The sequence below is a fragment of the Plasmodium falciparum genome (genome assembly GCF_000002765.6).
Source record: "Plasmodium falciparum 3D7 genome assembly, chromosome: 7".
Lineage (NCBI taxonomy): Eukaryota > Apicomplexa > Aconoidasida > Haemosporida > Plasmodiidae > Plasmodium > Plasmodium falciparum.
The window spans coordinates 145,001-166,914 of NC_004328.3; the positions used below are offsets into that span (position 1 = coordinate 145,001).

General features: G+C 19.1%; 4 protein-coding genes across 4 annotated transcripts in view; 2 read left to right on the forward strand and 2 right to left on the reverse strand.

The window, feature by feature from the left end:
- PF3D7_0703600 (conserved protein, unknown function) overlaps positions 1–953 on the forward strand; it is a gene marked incomplete at both ends in the record, with an annotated part of 1,935 nt that extends 982 nt beyond the window's left edge. Inside the window, 5 exons of the mRNA XM_002808703.1 lie at positions 46–138; positions 253–319; positions 470–606; positions 723–795; positions 867–953. Coding sequence (XP_002808749.1) covers positions 46–138; positions 253–319; positions 470–606; positions 723–795; positions 867–953 — 457 coding nt within the window. The remainder of the gene's footprint in view (positions 1–45; positions 139–252; positions 320–469; positions 607–722; positions 796–866) is intronic.
- A 691-nt stretch (positions 954–1,644) lies between these two features.
- PF3D7_0703700 (conserved protein, unknown function) lies at positions 1,645–2,394 on the reverse strand (the record flags this gene model as incomplete). The annotated part of the gene is made up of 1 exon (XM_001348934.1): positions 1,645–2,394. The coding sequence occupies one exon, from the start codon at positions 2,392–2,394 to the stop codon at positions 1,645–1,647; it is 750 nt and encodes a 249-aa protein (XP_001348970.1).
- Positions 2,395–4,803: 2,409 nt separating this feature from the next.
- PF3D7_0703800 (conserved Plasmodium protein, unknown function) lies at positions 4,804–7,980 on the forward strand (the record flags this gene model as incomplete). The annotated part of the gene is made up of 1 exon (XM_001348935.1): positions 4,804–7,980. The coding sequence occupies one exon, from the start codon at positions 4,804–4,806 to the stop codon at positions 7,978–7,980; it is 3,177 nt and encodes a 1,058-aa protein (XP_001348971.1).
- A 339-nt stretch (positions 7,981–8,319) lies between these two features.
- On the reverse strand, positions 8,320–21,396 carry PF3D7_0703900 (conserved Plasmodium membrane protein, unknown function; the record flags this gene model as incomplete). The annotated part of the gene is made up of 1 exon (XM_001348936.2): positions 8,320–21,396. The coding sequence occupies one exon, from the start codon at positions 21,394–21,396 to the stop codon at positions 8,320–8,322; it is 13,077 nt and encodes a 4,358-aa protein (XP_001348972.2).
- Between the last annotated feature and the right edge of the window lie 518 nt (positions 21,397–21,914).

Consider the following 21,914-nt stretch of genomic DNA (forward strand, 5'->3'; position numbering starts at 1 on the left):
TATATATATTTTATATCTTCGTATACATATTCTTTTTCCTTACAGAGCTGAAGATTTCATAAATAAGGAAAAAGAAGATTGGAGTAGGCTCAAAATTAAGTTGGTAAAGGATTTTCAGCATAAAGCAGCCCTTCTAAAGTAAGGACCAATCTTTAAAAATAAATAAATAAATATATATATATATATATATATATATATATATATACACTTATATATATAATTATATGTACTCATTTTTGTTTATTTGTTTAGAGAAGAAATGGTTGAAGAATATGGACTTATTGAAGAAAAGGAAGATTCACTAAGGAAATATTACGACGTAAATTTATTTCAACAATTTTATAAGAAATATATATTTATACATACATATAATTAAATATATATATGTATATGCTTGTATTTTTTTATTTTTTATTTATTTTTTATTTATTTTTTTTTTATTTTTTTTTTATTTTTTTTCTTTTGACAGTGTGAAATTAACAATATAAAATCTATTATACAAAATGAAATAAGTGAAAGGATAAAAACAGAAAAAATAATATTATCTGATGTAGATGATAAAATAAACGAAATTATGAAAATAATTAGAAATGAAAAAACGACAAGGTATAAAATAAAAAAAGGAAAAGAAGAAATGTGTTCATAATATTTAAACATATATATATATATATATATATATATATATATTTTTTTTTTTTTTTTTTTTTTTTTTTTTTTTTTAGGGAAACATATTCAGAAAATTTAGTGTCCCTCATAGAACAATATTTTTCAAGAATAAAAAAAGAAATAGACATGGTATGAATTAAAATATACATATATTTATTTGTTATATATTCCATTTTATTTTTATTTTTTTCATCTTATAGGAACGACTTGAAAGAGAAGACACTGAAGAAACATTAGTACATCTTATGGAAGAAGCCTTAGATAAAATTGGAATACCCCTTGCATGAAAAAAAAAAAAATTATTCAGATTTTGTATTTAACAAACACCAAACATATATATATATATATATATATATATATTAATTCAATATTTTTAAATATATAGGCATGTATAAATATTCATGTGTGCCTTATAAAAAAAAAAAATTTTGTTTGATTTGTTCTTATATCTTATATATATTATATATATTATATATATTTATTTATTTATTTATATTTATATATCCACCCTTTACACAAGGTGCATACTTTATTATATTTTTTTGTTTTTTGGCAGATCTATTTGTAAAAAAAAAAAACAGTTCTTTTTTTTTAAAAATTCATAAACTTTAAAAAAAAAAAAAAAAAAAAAAAGAACATAAAAAAAATAAAACAAAATATATATATAAATGGGAATAAAACGGTAAATTTATAAACATATATATATTATATATATATATATATATGTGGGTTTAATAAAAAATGTATACATACAAATATATTCATATACCTTTACACAAGATATAATATATAAACATAACATACACATAATAACTTCATTACCTCTACCATTTAAGCGGATGAAGCAAAAAAGAAAAAAAAATAAAATAAATAAAAAAAATAAAAAAAATAAAAAAAAAAAAAAAGGGGGAAATCAAAATATTTTTTTTTTTTTATTTTTTTTTATTTTATTATTATTTTTTTATTGTTTTTTTTTTTTTATGTACATGGATCGGGTAAAGCCTCCAATTTTGTACATTCCAATAATTTCTTAAAACAATGCTTGTCACTACACACTTTACATTCATCATTACATTGATTTTTTGAACATTGTTTATTACAAGAAATGAAGGTACATCCAATAAATGTAGAAAAACAACTTAAGCATGTTTGTGAAAATTTTATTTTATATTTTTTAAAGTATTTATTTACACATACATCTACTAAATAAGGTTTGGCTGAAGAAGCTTGGGCACATTCATATAATATTCTGTAGAAATCATTTGATACTATTCCTTTACTTTCAAACATGTACATGGTATAATCAGTATGTTGACCATTACGTAAGTTAACAAAACTTTGATCATTATTATTATTATTATATTCATTTATCTCATGTAAATCATTTTTTAAAAATTTCTGTCCATTAATTAATTTTTGTTCGAGTTCCCCTTTGCACCCTTCTTCCTCACCTTTTTTGAAAATATTAAAGATGTTATTACTATTAACACTATTCATATTATTATTTAAATTATTTGTATTATCTATATTATTTGTATTATCACTATTATTTGTATTATCACTATTATTTGTATTATCTATATTATCTATATTATCCATATTATTTGTATCATCCATATTATCTACATTATTTGTATCATTCATATTATTCCCTTTATCGTATACATTTGTTACGCCAGCATTGTTTGATGACTTCTTTACAAAATGTTGAATAAAATTATCCAACATGCAATTCACATAACAATAATTACAACATACTAAACTAAGAAAAACAAAGAAAACAACATACTTTATATTCATATTCATTTTATTCAAAAAAAAATTAAAAAAAAATTAAATATTAAAAATATTATATATAAACAGATTATGGATATATAAATATTCTATGCTTTATGATTTTAATGGGTTCACAAATATGAACAAAATTACAAAATATAATAATAATATTTTTACAAATAAACAAAAAGTATAATGTATAATATATATAATATATATTAATTATCTATTTATTTATTAATAATTTTTTTTTTTTTTTTTTTTTTTTCTTAATTAAGAAAATTCCCTAAACTTTTGATAAAAGCCTTTTATAAGAGATAGATCGTTTTTTCTTTTAAAATCAATTAAAAAAAAAATAAATCATATAAAATTAAAAAATGTAAAATATAAATATATATATATATATATATAATATATATTAATATATTGTATTATACAATAATATTAATAAATATAAGTAAATATTATATAACAAAATAATAATCATAAATTAAAATATATTTTATAAATATTATATCTTTATAAATTATTAATAATAAAATCATATATATAAATATATATATATATATATATATATAAAATAATAGTAAAATAAGAAAAACATCAAAATTTTTATGGATACATTATTCATTATATATTTAAATCATTATATATAATATTATATAATATATTTATAAATCCTATTTAATTCAAACCTAGCAAAATTAAAAAATATATTTATAATATATTATAATTATATTATATATACTCTCTACATATATTTATATATAATATAAATAATATTTATTATATATTATATAATAACAAACTAATAGAAAAAAAAAATCTAAACCAAAATGAAATAATAATATTAATATATATATATATATATAAACAGTATGAATATAATAAAGAAAAATATATAATATATAAATATAATAAAAATGATGCTATATAAAGTTAAAAAAAATATATAGATGAATTATCACAAAAACAAAAAAAAATAAAAAATAATAAAAATATAAGTATTTTTCCGTGTTCTATGTATCAAATGATTGAAAAATATGACAATACCAAAAAAAAAAAAAAAAAAAAAAAAAAAAAAAAAAATATATATATATATATATTTTTATCTACTAACCGTAATATATATATATATATATATATAATATTATATATGTTTTTAATTTTTTTCCTTATTAGAAAATATTCTATTTAAGGTGGAAAAATGAAAATATAAATTACCGTTTTGTATATTTAATAAATATTATATATTTATAATATACAATATTTTTTTTTTTTTTTTTTTTTTATTGTGGTTTTAATAAAAAAATATCTCATAACATTATAAAAAACATAAGAATAAAATAATTATTGTATAAAATTAAATTTTAATATAATTCTTCAACCTAATATTATATTAAATACATATATTTAAAGTAAAAAATAAAAAAAAATAAAATAATACTAAAATATTATATATAATATATATAATATATATAATATATTCCTTATATATGTGTTTAAGATCATAAGGGGGTTCTCGCATATAGATATATATACTATATTCTTAAAGAAAGGGGTGTCATTATTAAAATGTTTAAATAATTTTATACTTTATAACTAAAACATTATAGGTTCATTTTAACAATACAAAAAAGAAAATGTAAAATCATCCTATAGGACGATGTTTTAAAAGTTTAATTTTTTTTTTTTTTTTTTTTTTCTCCCTCTCACATAAATATTATTTCGAAAAGAAAAAAAAAATAAAAATAGACAAAAAAAAAAAATTAACATATATATATATATATATATATAATATCTATTTTTGTATGGTACTCTTTAAATATTTTCATTTAAAAATTTTTTCCCTTCTAAAAAATTATAATACAAGTGTGCAAATAAGCCTAACGTGTCTTTAATATAAAGGAATAAGGGTCATAACATAAATCCATACGTACCTATATATATATAATATATATATATATATTTATATATATATATTTATATTTATTTATTTATTTAATATTATGTGCTCTTTTTTTTCTTCTTTCTTTTTTTTTTTTTTTTTTTTCTTCTCCCTTTATATATAAAGGTCAAAAAAAATTTTAATAGCATAATTTTATACAAACATATTTTTATAAACCCATAAAAAGTATAACGTGTATATGTTTAATTCTTTTAAATATATAGATACGAAAAGGAAAAAATACATTATAAATATATATACATAAATATATATACATAAATATATATACATATATATATATATATATATATATGTGGGCATTTCTTTCCCCCTTCATATGTTAAGTGTTTAGACTTGTAAAGTCCTCTGTTCTTATATAAAATTTCTGTGAACTTATTTTAAAAAAAAAAAAAATGGCCATAAAAAAAAAAAAGAAAGAAACAAAATCCAAAGATAATAATAATGATAATCTTAGAAATGAAAAAAAATCAACAAACTTAGAAAATGGGAAATACGATAAAAAGAAAGTAGAAATATACGAACATGGAATAGGTGGTATCACACAAAATAAGAATGATAATAATAAAGAGAATGCTTATGATGATGATATTTATCATGATAAATCAGAACACATAAATGTTAAATATTTAAATGAAAAAGATTATGAGATTGAAAAAGTGTCTAAACGAATTTATGAAGAAAATAGTAAAATAAAAAAAATTTCTTTACATCATAAAATATTAAAAGAAGAACTTGAAACAAAACAATTAATTGAACAAAATGACAAAAAGAAAAAAAATTCATTAGATTATTATAAAAAAGTCATAATTAAATTAAAAAATAATATTAATAATATGGAAGAATATACAAACAATATAACAAATGATATTAATGTACTAAAAGCACATATAGATGACGAAAGAAACGAAAGAATTATATATAATAATAATATGAAAATATTAATAAACGAATATAATTCTTTAAAAAAAAATATACAAGATTTAAACATGCAAGAAAAAGAACAACATAAATTTAATACAAAATTAAAAGAAGAACTAAAGGAATTGTATAAAGAGAAAGAAAATATGGAGAAAAAACACAGAGAAGATTTTAAAAAGTTACAACAAAAAATTAAAGAACAAAAAATATTATCTTACGAAAATAAAATAAATGATCTTACAAAAGAAAAAGATAAAAATAAAATGGAAAATGGGGAAGCAAATAAATATGAAGACAAACATAATAATAATAATATACATAATAATAATAATATACATAATGATAACAATATATGTAATGATAACAATATATGTAATGATAACACTATACATAATGATAACAATATATGTAATGATAACAATATATGTAATGATAACAATATATGTAATGATAACAATATATGTAATGATAACAATATACGTAATAATAATATTATTAGTAGTAATAATAAAATACACGAAAAAGACAACATGATCAATATATTAAATTATTATGAAGATGAAAAGAAGAAACAACTACAAAACAAAATTGTAATGTTAAAAAAATTGTGCCTTCGAATATTATTCATAAATGAATACCAAATATATAATATTAAAAAACTTCAAGAAAATATAAATAATATGAATAATGCTATAAACTCTATAAATTTAATAAGTTATAAGAAAGGAGATTTTGATCATATTATTATTAATTTAAATGTTTCTAAAGAAAAAAATTATAGTCTTATATCTAGAATAAATTTATTAAATTATGAAACCAATGTTTTAAAACAATTAATTAAAAAAATGAAAGAAAAATTCAAACATTTAAATTTACAAAATGATGAAATCATTAATCTTAAATATGATATCTCAAATAATATGAATGAAAAAATGAAACATATTAAAACATCTTTACTCACAAACCAAGAAACGTGCAATCTTAAAAAAAAATGTTTCGATGATTGTCTTCTATATTTAAAACAATTATATACATTTATTAAAAACTACGAAAACAATAATGATAAATTAAATATCAAAAGCCAAATCATAAATAAAGATAAAAACTTACATTTTAATTATATACATAAATATAATGAAGATATATTAGTAGATGAAAATTATATTAATGACTTTTTAATATATATAGAAAAATATATCTATTCCCTTAATTTCTACTTACCAACACAAAACTTTAATTATAAAAAGTATTTATTACATAATGGAAGTATACATAATATAACCTTGGATACTCACGCATCCTCAAAAGAATACCTCCAGAAGGAGGATAGTTCTGAATTTAATCAACATGGTCATAATTTATTACGAGATTCTTTAAATTTAAATGAACAACAGGAAAACAAGGACCACCTTCAACATGAAGAGCATACCCATGAGGAGGAACCAAAAGATGCAAACGGTGATATGGTAAATATAGAAGATGCAAACGGTGATATGGTAAATATAGAAGATGCAAACGGTGATATGGTAAATATAAAAGATGCAAACGGTGATATGGTAAATATAAAAGATACAAGAGGTGACATAGAAAATATAGAAGATAAAAGTGGTGACATGGAAAATATGAAGGAACCAAATGGTGATATGGAAAATATGAAGGAACCAAATGATGACATTCAAATTTTGAAGGAACCAAATGATGATATCCAAATTTTGAAGGAACCAAATGATGACATTCAAATTTTGAAGGAACCAAATGATGACATTCAAATTTTGAAGGAACCAAATGATGATATCCAAATTTTGAAGGAACCAAATGATGATATCCAAATTTTGAAGGAACCAAATGATGATATCCAAATTTTGAAGGATCCAAATGATGATATCCAAATTTTGAAGGAACCAAATGATGATATATCCACTATAAACAACCTGACCACCCATCTTTCTAACGAAAACAATTTAATGACTGATCTTCCTAAAGTAGATCATAAGATAAAAGATGAAATCCAAAGTGAACATATATTGGAGAGTACAAATATAAGTGATGATAATATAAATAAAGAAAATTCATTAGAAATCCCTTTAAATTATGATCATACACAAGAAAATATTTTAAAGAATAAAAATAATATGGAAGATCAAAATAATTTACTTGAACAAAATATTATGACAGATCAATTACAAAACCATAAAGAATGTGAAGAATTTAAACCACATGATAACAAAGAAAAAAATAATATAATAAATGATGATACAAAAAATTTAATAAGTGATGATACAAAAAATATAATAAGTGATGATACAAAAAATATAATAAGTAATGATACAAAAAAAATATTAAGTGATGATACAAAAAATATAATAAGTGATGATACAAAAAATATAATAAATGATGATACAAAAAATATAAGTAATGATGATATAAAAAATATAAGTAATGATGATATAAAAAATATAGGTAATGATAACAATAAACCTTATAACGAGGATCATAATATTGTTACCATTAACGATGAAAAAGCAAATTATATATTAAACCATTTTAATTCTCGTAATATCGAATATGATAAATTAAAAGAAGAAATACCTAATGAACTTTTAAATATTAAATATGACTCTTCCAAAAAAAGTACAATCAGTACAAATTAATGTTGTTCATAAATATATTATTTTTAAATGTACAACACTATATATATATATATATATATATATATATATATATATATATATATATATTTTTATTTATTTATTTATTTATATATTTTTTCACACTTTTTTTTTTTTTTTTTTTTTTTTTTTTTTTTTGCAATTTCACTAATATTTTATTTTTTCTTCTTTTAAATGTTTTTAAAAATTCTTTTTAAAACATAAACATGAATGACACATACAAAAAATAAAATAATATAATATATAAACATATACACACAAAAACATATATATATATATATTTATTTATTTATTTATATGCCACCTTTTTTGTTTCTTCTTTTAAAGAATCTGGTTTAGTAATGATTCTACTTTATCCCTTTTTATAATATTATATATTTCATATATATATAAATACACCTTAGAAGACATATGTTGCTCATTTAAAAAATGATATATCGTTATTAATTTATTTATAAAGACGTAATAAAAATATTTACTATTCTTATAACATTTTTTATGTAGCATATGTAACACACACCTAATAATTCTCTTATATAAATTATAATTTGAATAATTGGGAGACTCTCTATAAGTTTGCTCTATTAACTTATGATGAACATGTATATGAAATAGTTCAATAGATGACATTGTATCTTTCTTCCCTCTCACATTATAACTTTTAAACACATTTGTTAAGTTTGTTGTCTGACCATCATCATAATCTAATACCATCTTATTCTTATCATAATTTTTTTTTTTTTTTTTTTTTTTTTTTTCTCTTTCTATCTTTTCATATGGGCCGCGAAATTTAACATTATTTTTTTCTACACCCACACAATTAATAACATACTTTAAATAATTATACAATATTACAATCTGTTCAAAAAAAATAATAATCTCATTTATTATCACACTTATTTTCTCGTTCATAAAATTGTCCTGTACAACAACTTTTGTGCTTATTATATTTTTAAAAACGACATCATTTGTTAACCCTTGGTCATATAAACTGGAACATATATTAAACAAAATATTAAACATAAGATATATATATTTAATAAACATTTTACAATATTGTATTTTATCACGTATGTTGTTATGTTCTAAAGAAGCATGATAATTATATTTATCTTTTATATCATAAACATCATGTATTCTGCTGTTCTTTTTTTTTTTTTTGTCCTCTTCTCCTTCTTCATATATAAAGAGATAAAAATATTCCTTATGATATACATTCAAAAAGATATAATATAAGCCCCTAATCAAGTTTCTTATAATTTGTATTAAGTCATCATATATATTCATATGGCTAGTTTTCATGATATTTTCATTTTTATCATTTTTTTCTTCTTCATTTTTTTTAATAAATAAAAAGCATCTTATTTTAAATGAATATAATTTATGAAACGCACTATACCAATAATTCCATATCTCATAGGTATGTATATTATTATTATTATTATTATTATTATTATTTAATATATTATTTTTTTTTTTTTCTAGTGTTATTATATTATACGCATTCGTTAAAATGAATTCTTTCAATATTTTCTTTTCATTATCTAATAAAATATTTTTATGAAATATATCACAATAATCTATTCCTGGATAAAATATATTAGATACAACATTTTTCATAAATAAACATATGCAAAAAAATATTTCTGAAGTTTTATTGTAACTTTCTTTAAAACTATAACCTATCATATATTTCTTCTTAATCAAATTTTCTAAATAATCATACATTTTATTCTTTATTTTATTAATATGAACACTATTATGAGAAAGTAACATCTTTTCATCATTTCTTTTATGTATATCACATATTTTACTTTCTTTTTCTATCTTCTCATTATATTCCTCATCCATATAAATATCTACATTTTTAACATCTCTAATTTCATCATTTTTGTTTGTTCTTATACTACTTTCTTTTTTATGTAAACATAAATCATTTTCTTCAATATATTTCATATCATACATAATACTATACATGCTCTTATTATATAATTCGTTTGGATACTTCCCATCTTTTATATAAGACCATACCTTTCCTTTCATCATCTTTTTATATAATAGCTCATGCTCATTTGACAAATCATAATAATTCATAATTGGGAATACAAAAGAACTAGGATAATGAAAAGACATTACTTCTGAAAAAAGTTTTTGGTTCATAATTAAGTCTAACCATAAAAATATATTATCTTTTATAATTAATTTCATCATTAAATTATTCTTTATGTAAAAATCTATAACATTCATTTTTGTTTCTACATTACAAGTAATTATATTATTATCGACATTCTTTCTTTTATTATTATCATTATTTTCAATATAAGGAACATTCTCCTCATCTACACTATCTACACACATACCTACCATATTTATGACATTGCTTGAATATATAAGCAATATTAAAAACCTCTTTAACAAGTTATGATTTATATAATTATTAAAAAATAAGGATATATATATTTGAAAAACATCATTTCGATTTAATATATGGTAAATGTTTTTTATGGTACATCTATAATTATATTTTATAAGATCTAATTTTTCTTTATATTCATCCTTCTTTTCAAATGAATAACCCTTATCATTATTATAATCATTATTATAATCATATTTATCGTTATTTTTGTATCTGTAGTTATCCTCCCTGTCATCATCAAAATTATCGAGCATCATCCTATTAGTAAAGTTTGTCGTAGCATAATAACTTCTATCTATGGTGTTATTAAACTTCCTTTCTTTTACATTATAATTATCGTAGTTATTATAATTATCGTAGTTATTATAATTATCATAGTTATTATTATTATCGTAGTTATTATAATTATCATAGTTATTATTATTATCGTAGTTATTATTATTATCGTAGTTATTATTATTATCGTAGTTATTATTATTATCGTAGTTATTATTATTATCGTAGTTATTATTATTATCGTAGTTATTATTATTATCATAATTATTATTATCATAATTATTATCATTATCATTATCATCATTATTATCATTATTATCATATTTACCGTCCCCTTCCTCATAACCTATGCTATTGTAACACGTCGAGTGCAACCCCTGATTTGACATAATAAAAAAGTTCATGATGTCCAAAGAATCAAAATTATTATTAAACAAACTATTTAAATAATAATACGAAAAATAAATAGAAGAAAAAGTCTTACTTCTAATTAAATTCTTCAATGTATTCACTATATTTTGTTTTTTATATACCTCATTTAAGAAAAAAAAACAATATGATGATACACTTGGATTTATATAATATGTTAACGGATCTACTGAATATTTTAATTTCTTCATAAAAAAATATAAATAAAATAATTCTTTAAAAGGTATTATTAATTTCCTTTTTTTCATTACACTCTTTTTTGATTCATATAAATTATTCAGCACACCTTTTCCATCAACATTCACATAATAATTATCATCTTTATCTTCTGTATACATACCAATTTTCTTTTTAAAGGATAATAACTTTTTTCTTATTTTATAAAGAAAAAATGAATTTTCAATCAACTGGAAAAATATAGATAATCCTTTCAAACTTATAGTCCTAACTATTAAATCATTACTACTTAAGCAAAATATTAATAATTTTAATCCGTTCATTGAAAATATTTTTATCCAACTCCCAAAAAAATCCACATCGCTCAAAGAATATATATCTAATAATTTTTTATAACTTTTTGTAAAATGATTTTCCTTTAATTTCCTTCCGTATAATAATTCGTCTTCATCGATTAAGCAATAAGTATTTATTTTCTTCAAATTCAAACTAGGTCTTTTTTTTTTCCTATTCATATTTTTATTTTCCTCATTGATTTCACCATCAAAATTTTTATTATCATCAACATTTTTATTATCATCAACATTTTTATTATCATCAATATTTTTATTGTCATCAATATTTTTATTGTCATCAATATTTTTATTGTCATCAAAATTGTTGTTATCATCATCTACGTCATTATGCACATTTCTTAATCCTCGCATATCATCATTTTTAAATTCTTCATCATCAATAAAGGTTTTACAATTTTTATATATATTATATTCATAAGGACTATGTAAAAACAAATTTGTACGTATTGTCTTTCCGTAATATATCATATTCTTTATATTTGTCTTTTCTTCCTTATCATATAAATTCATTATCCTTTCTGTATTACCAATTTTATGTATCTCCCTAAATTTTATACAAAACTTACAGTTCCTATCATAGTTTTGATTTTTTTTTAAATGATGAAAATGTTCCTTTTCTTCATCATATGATATTATTTTTTTACTATTATCTAAATATACATTAACATTTCTATTATCATAACCCTTGCTTGTATCCAATCGATTTATACTTTTTTTATTCTCCTCATAAGTATGATTCATGTAATAATCTTCATTATTTATATAATTTCTCTCCATACCATTCATACCATTCTCTTTTTCATTCTCATTGTTGTCATAATCTATATAAAAATGTATATCAGGATATTTCTTAATATAATTTTTTATCTTTCGATTAATTTCTTGCATCCTCAACAAATCAAAATTTAAAAAAATCTCCTCTTTTTGATACGTATATAATAACCTAAAGTGATAAAAAAATACCCTAATCTTTTCTGACATCAATATAAACACAAAAAATAATTTACTTACCAATACACACAATAAAAAGAAATAATCATATATATTTTTATTTAATTTATTTTTATAAGCTAAACTAAAAATCTCTTTTCTTATAAAATTATTCTGATTTAATATACTGTATACATATTTACCACTACTTTTTAAATATACTCTACTACTTCTTCTATATATTCCAATATCTTTTCGAATGTTATTATATTCATATTTTTCTTCATTTTCTACTGAACTAGCCATTTTTGAGTTTTCAAAATATTGGTTTTCACCTGACTTGTTCATATTATTTTTATAATTATTATTGAAAAAATTATTTCCATCTTCACAATAATTAAAATCTTTTAAATCATTAATATTATTATTATTATTATAATTATTTATTGTTTCATCATTGTTTTGTAACATATAATATATATTTTCATTAAAATTAAAGTAGAGACATGTTTTGTTTACCATACTTGTGTTCATATTTAGCCAATTATAATTATTATCATAATTTACATTAAATTCTTTAAATTTTAATACTTCATCTATTAATTTGTTATCTAATATATTGTTCAAAGAAATAAAATGTAAATAATTACATAGGTCCACAAAAAATATGTTTCTTATATATATATTTATATTCGTCATAGTGTAACTATAAATCCTTTTTAATGCATTAAAAATGTTAATATTTAAACCTTTTAAATAAATTTCTTGTTTTACATATTTATCTTTACATAAATTGTACCATTCACTATAAAATATTTTTATCATTTTTAATAAAAAAATTAACAATTTTTCATTTTTTTTCTTGTCTTCATTTTCCATCTTTTCATATTCTTCCAATATAGATACAATAAATTCTTCGATCAAAACATTTTTGAAAAATATTTCAATCATACATAAAACATCTAACCCTTTTAATTTCATAAATTTATATATTAAAAAGTAAATATAAAATAAAATATATCTTTTTTTGTTTTTATAAATAATATGACTTTCTTTATTTTCTTCTTTTTCCATATTCAAATCGTGATCTATGAACATATATATATATTTTTTCATCACATATTCATAATAAAAATTACCTTCTTTAATTTCGTTCTTGTTTAAAAATGAAATAAATAATAATATATTCTTCCAATGTAGGTATATATTCTTTTCTATTTTCTTCATACCAACCGTTGTGTTTACATCTTCACCATCCACATAATTATTATTATTATTATCATTATTATCATTATTATTATCATTATTATCATCATTATTATTATCATTATTATCATCATCATTATTATTATTATTATCATTATTATTATCATTATCATTATCATTATCATTATCATTATTATCATCATTATCATTCTCTATCTTTTTGTTCACCAAATTTAATAATAATAATAATAACATGTGATAATCATTCCTTCTTTTGGACATATACTTTATAAAGTATTCATTTTGTTTTATCTTGTTCGAATCTTCAACATAATTACTTACATCTATATTAGATCCTCTCATCATATTTATGTTCTTATACCCTTCTTCATCAGCATCACTATTACTACACATAATATTATTATTATTATTATTATCATTTTTTGTTAGAATTTTCATATTTGGTTTCTTATCAATTTCTACATTTTTTATATGCTCATATTCATTTATTTTCTTCTCACTTACATTATTAACCAATCCTTCATATCGTAAAAAACATTTAAACAATCTTTTAAATAAAAAAAGAGTTATATTTTCGTAAGATTTAAAAATATATTCATCATTTGGACACCTATTTAAGTTATTATTCTCCTCAACATTTTTTTGACAATTGTTCAAACTTTGGTATTTATCATATTTAAATATATAACCATAAAAATAAAAAAAAAGAACCTTACATATTCTCCTTATAAACGATATATCCTCATATTTTTTCAACATGCTCTTTCTTTTTTCTTTGCTTTCATTTAACATATCACCAACATAAAACAAAATTGACAAAGCAATAAATAAACATATTTTATTTTTAAAATGGATTGTTACTAATAATAAGAAACTTAATTTGTTTTTTTGTCGAGCATTTTTATAGGCACATATAATATTATCTAAACATTTTTCAGCAAACGATTTATTGAATACTTCCTTTTTTAAATAATATATTTGTTCATATTCTATATTGTTTAATAACAACCATAAGGTGGGATATTCTTTAAATATGGGTACATAATTTACTTCATTTTCGATAGCTCTAATTTTTTTATTTCTTATTAAATATAATAAAAACAAAATAACAAAATAATTGTCCTTATTTATATTCTCCTTTTCATTATTCAAAAATTTAATATCCACCGTATTTAAAAAGTTATACATAAAAAAGACATACATATCATTTTCAATATCTTTATGTTCTAATAAATATATATAATCATCTTTAATTCTTTTTGTAAAAACAAATATATCATTATGCTTGTCACTTAACCTTTCCATAATTATCTTTTTTATTATATCTTTATTCATAATATAATTATTATTATAACATTTTCTAATATATAAGCTACATAATTTATTTAATAATATTTTCACATTATCATTTATATGTCTGATATCCATAATTAGGTTAATTAACACAGGTATATTACTACTACTACGAAGATTTTCTTCTCTTTTGTGATCATCATAAATGTACTTCTTGCTGTTTTTTCTTTTTAATTTTTCATTTCTCATCTTGAATATATAATATAAAACGAATTGTTCAAAAATAATGTTCTCATTCTTTTGTACAACATATCTATTATCTTCTTCGCACATTAAAAAATTGCACTTCCCATTACAAAAAAAACATGTACAATAAAAAGAAGCATCCTTATCATCATTAATAATAATGTTTACGTCTGTTTCACTCTTTAATAAATGATTATACTGATTCAGGTAGGAGCGGATAAAGTTCTCATCTTCATTTAACCTTTTCAATATACACAATGTTATATAACATACTTTTTTTTTAAACACCTCGACCCCCTCATGTTCTACGATATCATGTAATACAATCCCCATAATTATATTTATCATCAAATTTCGTAATAACAATTTCGTTTTTTTCCTTTTTTGTACTATACCAAAAAATGTATTCATATTTTTGTTTAAGAAGCATAAATATAAATATAAAAACTCTTCAAACACATTTGCGTAAGTTGCATATTTATGCATAAAATATTTTAATAATATAAGAAACCACCTGTTCTTTAAAATATTTAGTGATAATAAAAAAACATTTTTTTCCAAACGTCTATTTTTTTTTACAAACATATGATTAAAATAATAATAATCTTCTTCATCTTTTTTGTTATATTGAAATGGGACTTCTTTTTTTATATTATAATATTTGTTGCTTACATTTTTTGAATATATATAAAATTTTAAAACATAATTAATTTTTCTTATTATATACATAAATACATTAACATTAATGTTTATATTTTCTTCATCTCTTTTGTTTCCTACACTTTGTATATATGTATATAGAATAAAAAAATAATTTAATAAAACCGACGAAATGTTACACATATGATGATATATTAAATCAGAATTCCAACATATAACATTTTTATTTAAAACAAATTCATTATCATTTTTAATTATATAAGCATGTAATATATTCTTACAATTGGTTAACATATGTATAATTCCATATTTATTTTGAGCTTTATATTCTTTTGCGTTTTTATCATAACTATAATCATCTTTTAAAAAAAAAAAATTTAAACAAAATGGTTCTAAGATATTTGTATATATTTCTTCTATATTCATTTTATATTTAGAATTCTCGTCTGTTAGTTTCACTTTGATTTTTTTTTTTTTTTTTTTTTTTTTTTTTTTTAAATTTCTTATTTGTTTTAAAAATAATTTTATACTTTTTTGAAACAATATAAAATTATTAAAATATGCATCTATCATTTGGTTGCCTTCTTCATATGTACTAATATGTACATTATTGTTTGTGTTATCTTTATTATTTTCCTCCTCCTCATCGTCAATTAAATTATTTTTATAATTCATATTATTAGTACCATTTAAATGATCTATATGCTCCTTACTCGGTTTTACAAAAAAAACTTCTTTCTTTTTTGTAAACATGTAGAACAATTCTTCTAGATTTTTTTTTTTTTTTAATTTATTTTTTATGTTCATATATATATACGGATTATATAACAAAACATATTTGATATAATTTAAGTAGTATGAATAAATATATAAAACATCATCGATTTGGTAAGACCAGGTATCACTACTATCATCATTATGAGGAATATTAATATGGTTATCCTGGCTATCATTTTTAATATTATTATTATTATTATTTTTTTTTTTCGTAATATCAAATTTTCTCTTTTTATAATGTGTGTCTTCTTTTTCATCCTTAATTACTTTTAATATAGGAACCCCACTTAAAAAACCATCATAATTATATGTACAGAAAAAACAAATAATCATCTTAAAAAAGAATGAACCATCTTGATGATATAACATTTTTGAACATATTTGATTTGATTCTTTTTTCATATGTTTTAATTTTTTCCCCCATGAAACATTATTAAACATATCCACATATTTCAACTTGGTCTTATACAAATTAAAGAATCTACAAAATAATGACAATACAAAAACGAAATGTCTCAAATTATTTATATTTCTTAAAAGATAAAAAAATAATATTATTTCATCTAATGAGGTCGAATCAAAAAAATCTGTTTTACTTAAAAATCTATATATTAATATTTCCATACACTTATAATATTTTTCATTTTCCAAAAAAAGTTTCATATTTTTTCCCTTATCATTTCTTTCATTATCTATAATTATATTTCTTTTATAATATATAAAAACAGAAAAGAGATTATCCAAAATGTTATAATTTTCCACAGTAACATAATATTTGTCTATAAAATTATTCAAAAATATTTTATAAACATTTTCATTTATATTATGGAATATCTTAAAATTATTAATCTGGATAATTTTCTTTTTATTGTATAATTCATGTAATATTTTCTTTTTTAGTTCACATTCTTTAAATAAATTAATAAAATTTGTTATAACAATGAAATGTAAAATAAATATATTATTCTTATCAACTCTTATGTCATTTAAAAAAAAATGTAAACTATTAACAATCTCTTTTTCTTCTTTATTCTTTTCTATACTATAATTTATAATATCATTGTTCATATTTATATTTAATATGTAATCATCATCATCATTATCATCAAAATTATTATTATTATTATAATTATTACTTTGATCATTCTTTTGTATTACATTTTTATTATTCACATTATTCCTCACCATCTTGTTATTTATCCCCTTCAAGTTATTATATTCATATTCACCTCTTTTACTATTTATACACATATCATTCATATTATCCCTAGATATATACATATTTACATAAGATATTTCAAAAATATAATACTTATAAATTATATCATAAAACTTATTTGTTATATCAAATTTTATACTCTTCAATAATATCTTTTTATTAATACCTTCTGGAATCAGTATAAAGATATCTACCGACATTATAAATCTACATATACATTTAAATATTTCCAATATATAATAAAGATATGAAATAATAAAATAATTACATAAATTATTTTTATCTGCCTTAGTTATTTTTTTTAACAAAAAATCGGTTACATTGAAAGGTATAAAAAAATATATAACATCATTCATTTTATTCAAATAATTCAATTCATGTTCTAAAATATCACCATTGTGATAATAATTAAAATTGCACAAATTATTTATATTTATATTTATATTATCACCATTGTTGTTACTACTATATTTTAGGGTGTTCTTTAAAATATGCTCATCATAAATTAATTCTTTATTATAGTCAGCACGTTTTTCTCTCATCTTATACATTTCTAATATCATTTTATAATAAATCAACTCTTTTATTATATCTAAAAATTTGGTATTTCTCATTGTCTCTACATTTATCTTTTTATAATTATATTTATATTCTAATAAAATCCTATCTTTATCACAATATATATCACACATTTCATTACAAATTATCCCATCGTACGCACTTTGTATCATCATCTTGTTGTTGTTTATACATATATCGGACAAATCATCACTATTGTGTACCTTACAACGTTTATTTAAATTTTTATATTCATCCTGTACAGAATTCTCGTCACACGAATTATGTATAGTCTCATCAATGTGTTGGTTAAAATTAAATTTTCTTTTTTTTTTTTCACTTTCATTTTTTTTAGTACATCCTAAATTATCCATATGTTCTGTCACCTCATTATTTAACACAAAATGTTCACATTCATATAATGAAAAATCAGACCAATCTACATTATCACCTACCCATTCTGCACATTTTTTTTTAGTTTCCCTTTGCTTCTTCTTATTATCATATATTTTATTCTCTCTACATACGAAAAATATTTTATTAAGCTCTACATATAATTTTAAGAAGAAAAATATATATAATGTTTTGTCATAACTAAATACTAGCTTTTTATTATTCATATAATACAAATTAATAAAATGTTGATATGTTCCTATTGTTTTAATAATAACAAAATGATTAATAAAATATTTAATATTTAAATCTGTCAAAAAATTAAAAAAATTATCATTTAATTTATGACTTAATGATTTCCCTACAATAGATTTATTCATATTATTTAAATGGTTAATATTTTTTATATCCTTAAAATTATTATCCTTTTTATATCCATAACTATTACTATTATTATTATTATTATTATTATTATTATTATTATTATTATTATTACTATCATTATTATTATTATTATTATTATTATTATTATTATTACTAATATCGTCCATATAACTATTTAATAAAAATTGCTTTTTTTCATTCAGACATATATCCATATAAACCTGAAGAATATAAAACAAAAGGGACACATAATATATATCCCCTTTATTTACTTTTAATAATAATCCATATTTTGTTTCTATATATTTGTTATTTTCTTCCATTTGATCAATATTATTTAATATATCCTCATAACTATTTACAGCATTATATAATAAAGACCTCTCTGTATTTTTATTTTTTATTATAAAGTAGTAATTTTTTTTTTTTTTTTTTTGCTTATTTGGGGAGAGAGGGGATTTTTCATTTTTCAATTTATTCATATTTTTATTCTCTCCTATGGAACGCTTGAAAAGAATTATATGTTTATAATTAAATACTCCATTTTGGTATATGGAATAAAATGTATTTCTTTGTAATAACAATAAATTATTCATAAGGAAAAGAAGATGTGTGTCTACATTTTTTTGTACGTTATTTAAAAATACACTTAACAATTTTATGAACAATAGGAAAAGATTCATATATTTATAATTCTCACTTTTTTTTAATATTTCATATAGACATAATAAAATATAATATTTACAGCACTCACTTGTATTAATAAAAATGTCATATAATTCATCACATATCGAATTAAAATGTTTATATAAGTCGTCATTCTTTGAGCTAAAAATATAACGGTAAATGGAGTATATCAAAATGGATCCTCTTACAATCTCGAAATAATTATAATTATCATTATTATTATTATTATAATTATCATTGTTATTATTATTGTTGTTGTTGTTATTATTATTTCCTTTATTATTTAATATGCATTTTTTAATATCCATTTTATTATTTATCATATCAGTACTTTTATTTTTCTCCTTTTCGTTTATAGCTTTTTCCCTATGCACCCTGAATTTCCCATTTTTTTTTAATAACATAAACTCGCTTACCAAACCATAATTCCTCGCCATATTTTTACCTTTCTCAACAAAATTATTTTTTAAATTGTTACTTCTATTCTGAAGAACTAAAAATTTATATAAATAAATTAATTCTTCTTCATATGTATTTCTTATAAAAATTAACTTCTCGTCATTTTTGTCATTTTTGTCATTTTTGTCATTTTTGTCATTTTTGTCATTTTTGTCATTTTCATCATTTTCGTCATTTTCATCATTTTTGTCATTTTCATCATTTTTGTCATTTTCATCATTTTTGTCATTTTCATCATTTTTGTCTTTTTTCCCTTTGATAAAAAATTCTACCTGAACATTCTCATTCAATTTATTTTTCCTGAACAAGTCAGAAATATTTTCAACATTTTTTTTTAACTTAATTAAATTTACTAATAATGAAGTCGAAGAAAAAAAACCAAAACGAAACCTTTCATGATATAATAAGAAATAAAAAATTGTGCTTAATATATACACTCGATTATGATGAAAATTATTTAAAATTATTATTTCAAGAAAATGAACATTATCATAAAAAAAATTCCCTAAATTTAAAAAGGATATGTTCTTTTTAAAGTTCTCTTCATTTTCTTTTATTTGAACTTTTTTATTTTCTTCATTATCAATATAAAAACAACAATCTTTAAATTTATGAAATAACACCCAACTTAATGTATAAAATATAATTTCTATAAAATCAAAATTAATGTAATAACCTAATTTGGATGATTTCGTCTTTTCTACATTTAACGATAAACAATATATTACTATATCCAAATAATTATTCTCTATTACAATATCGACATCATATATATTCTTTTCAATATTATATGTGTTCTTAAAATCATTCTTTTTAATTAATCTAAATAATCTCTTTATACCACGTTGTATTTTCTTCTCATTCTTACTATTTAATAATATACATACCTCCTTCAATTTATTCCCATCCATACTTTTTAAAAATGTTTTATATAATAAAAAGATATTCTCCTTGTTCCTTTTTTTTAAAAAAAAACATTAAAACATATATTATATATATATAAATACAATATATTTTTATAATAAAACTCACATATTTCGAAAATTAGCACATAATACAAATGAAAATAAATAAATAAATAAATAAATATATTATATATATATATATTTTATTTATTTATTTATTCCTTGAATATAACATTTTATATAAACATGAATTAATTAATAATTAATAAAGATTATATACTTTTAAAAATTAAATATATATATATATATATATATATATATATATATATATATTTATTTATTTATTTATTTATTTATTTATTTACAACACCTTAAAAATATACAAATGTAATATTATAGAAAAAATAATATATTTTATATAATATTTATAAAATGATGTTTTTTTTTTTTATTTTTTAAATTAAATTTATATATATAAACTTATATATTGTTCTTATATAATAAAAGAAACATATTTAAATAAA